General features: G+C 51.4%; 1 protein-coding gene across 1 annotated transcript in view; it reads left to right on the forward strand.

Moving 5' to 3' along the window:
* setbp1 (SET binding protein 1) overlaps nucleotides 1-2,500 on the forward strand; it is a 22,844-nt gene that overhangs the window by 31 nt on the left and 20,313 nt on the right. Inside the window, exon 1 of the mRNA XM_083697926.1 lies at nucleotides 1-548. This exon is cut by the window's left edge and continues 31 nt beyond it. Within this exon, the coding sequence (XP_083554052.1) occupies nucleotides 126-548 (423 nt within the window). The 5' untranslated portion in view covers nucleotides 1-125. The remainder of the gene's footprint in view (nucleotides 549-2,500) is intronic.

Below are 2,500 nucleotides of genomic sequence, written 5' to 3' on the forward strand. Positions count from 1 at the left end.
CCGTCCAGCCTCAGTAGCTAGCCTTCCATAGCAACCCAGTCTAACGGACAACGGACGCTCTCTGCTCTCCCATTGGCTGGCTTCTGCCACTTCCCCCGTCCTGATTGGCTCTGGCGGGTGCGTGGATGGAGCCTAGGGATCTGGTTGGCTCAGCCCGACCCAAGGAGGTTGAGTTAGAGGGAGGCAGGGTGGAGCGCAATGAGGAGGATCAGGAAGTAGCAGGGCTCGGTCCGGCGCGGGGTGATGACATCATCGGTGAGCGCTGGGGGGCACCAGGGGAAGGGGAGGGGTTAGAAGAACAGGGGGAGGGGCTACTAGAGGAACAGGAGTTCTCCATCAAGGAAGCTAGTTTCCAGGAGGGGAGTCTGAAGTTGAAGATACAGACCACCAAACGCACCAAGAAGCCCCCCAAGAGTCTTGAGAACTACATCTGCCCCCCTGAGATAAGGATGACCATCAGACCCCCGTCTGGCGAGGGCAGGGGGGGCCGGCTGGGCCGGGCAGGCCGGGGGGGTCGGGAGGAGGAACGAGGACCGCCCAGGAAGAGGGTAAGGATGCTTCACAATCTTGTATGGAATGTTGATGCTTTAAATGTTGATGCTAAAAAGTATTGCTTGAACACTTTGAAATGTTAGCGGTTAGGAGCTGATTGCCTGACTGCATTTTGTACCCGGAAAGGGTATGAGGGTAATCATATGCTTCATATGTGCAAATCACAAGTTTTCTGAGTATTCAGTTCAGTGGTGTCTGGGCTGGAGACCCAGCAGCTCCCAGACTCGGCAGTCCCCTGGAGCTCGGACCCCTGGAGCTGAGACCCCTGGAGCTCAGACATGAACCAAATCATCTTGTTCGAATGACTTGTAAGCTTATGATCTAGTGGGAGACAGAGTTGAGTCGTTATAGAACCAGTGTGTTGATCTGGGGTCTGCTGTGGGTCTATTGATCTGGGGTCTGCTGTGGGTCTGTTGATCTGGGGTCTGCTGTGGGTCTGTGGCAGGATGAGGCCGGTCCCAAGCCCTCACACTAAGAGCTAGCCATTAGCCTCGTAGGAGTGTTTGTATGACGAGTAGCAGTCTGTAGTAGCAGTCTGTAGTCAGCAGTCTGTAGTAGCAGTCTGTAGTCATCAGTCTGTAGTCATCAGTCTGTAGTCATCAGTCTGTAGTAGCAGTCTGTAGTCATCAGTCTGTAGTCATCAGTCTGTAGTCATCAGTCTGTAGTCATCAGTCTGTCGTAGAAGTCTGTAGTCATCAGTCTGTAGTAGCAGTCTGTAGTCAGCAGTCTGTAGTCAGCAGTCTGTAGTCATCAGTCTGTAGTCATCAGTCTGTAGTCATCAGTCTGTAGTCAGCAGTCTGTAGTCATCAGTCTGTAGTAGCAGTCTGTAGTCAGCAGTCTGTAGTCAGCAGTCTGTAGTCATCAGTCTGTAGTCATCAGTCTGTCGTAGAAGTCTGTAGTCATCAGTCTGTAGTAGCAGTCTGTAGTCATCAGTCTGTAGTAGCAGTCTGTAGTCAGCAGTCTGTAGTCATCAGTCTGTAGTCATCAGTCTGTAGTAGCAGTCTGTAGTCATCAGTCTGTAGTAGCAGTCTGTAGTCAGCAGTCTGTAGTCATCAGTCTGTAGTCAGCAGTCTGTAGTCAGCAGTCTGTAGTCAGCAGTCTGTAGTCAGCAGTCTGTAGTCAGGCCCTCAGAACTCCTGCTAGGAGCCAACAGACCTGCTATGGCTGTTATTCCCTCTATAAGAGACACAATGTCAACTGCCACAGGATCAAAAGGGACAAGAGAGAGAAAGAGCTCTCTCTCTCTCTCTCTCTCTCTCTCTCTCTCTCTCTTTCAGTAGCTCTCCCACCTCCTTGGTTACACAGGGTCAAAGTTCACAGCGTAATTGAAACCAGTCGTGGCTAGCGGAGAACACACACACACACACACACACACACACACACACACACACACACACACACACACACACACACACACACACACACACACACACACAGGGGCTGAGAATAGGGCTGACATCAGCCAGTGACAGCTGGTCTCTGCTCTCTCCATTTGTGGTCACAGACTTCTCTCCTCTCCTCCTCTTCCTTTGCTTCTATAATGAAATCAGCACGTGGGAAACGGGGATCCCTAAACCCCCCCACCTCTCACACACACACACACACCTCCAGTGTTTGGTCTCCACAGAGCGTTAGTGTGTGTGTGAGAGTGTGTCCAGGTCCTAGGGGAAATGTACTGTTTGCAGTGTGTGTTTAACCTACACCATGGTGTGTGTATCCAACACTGGTAGCCATGTTTGTTCCATAGAGTCAGGGAGGCCCAGTGGTGGCGGGGGTTGAACTGCTACATAACCCGGTTCCTGTTCTAGAACTTAATGGAACAGTCCTACCTGGAGCTGTTCTGTCCTCTTCAACATGCTCAGAGCAGTGAGCCAATCATTAACTGTGGTTTTGACATGGTGGCTGGGAATGTGTTGTTTGTCTGTCCTTCTGAATGGGCAGAGTGGAG

This window comes from Argentina silus (genome assembly GCF_951799395.1).
Source record: "Argentina silus genome assembly, contig: scaffold_328, whole genome shotgun sequence".
NCBI lineage: Eukaryota > Metazoa > Chordata > Actinopteri > Argentiniformes > Argentinidae > Argentina > Argentina silus.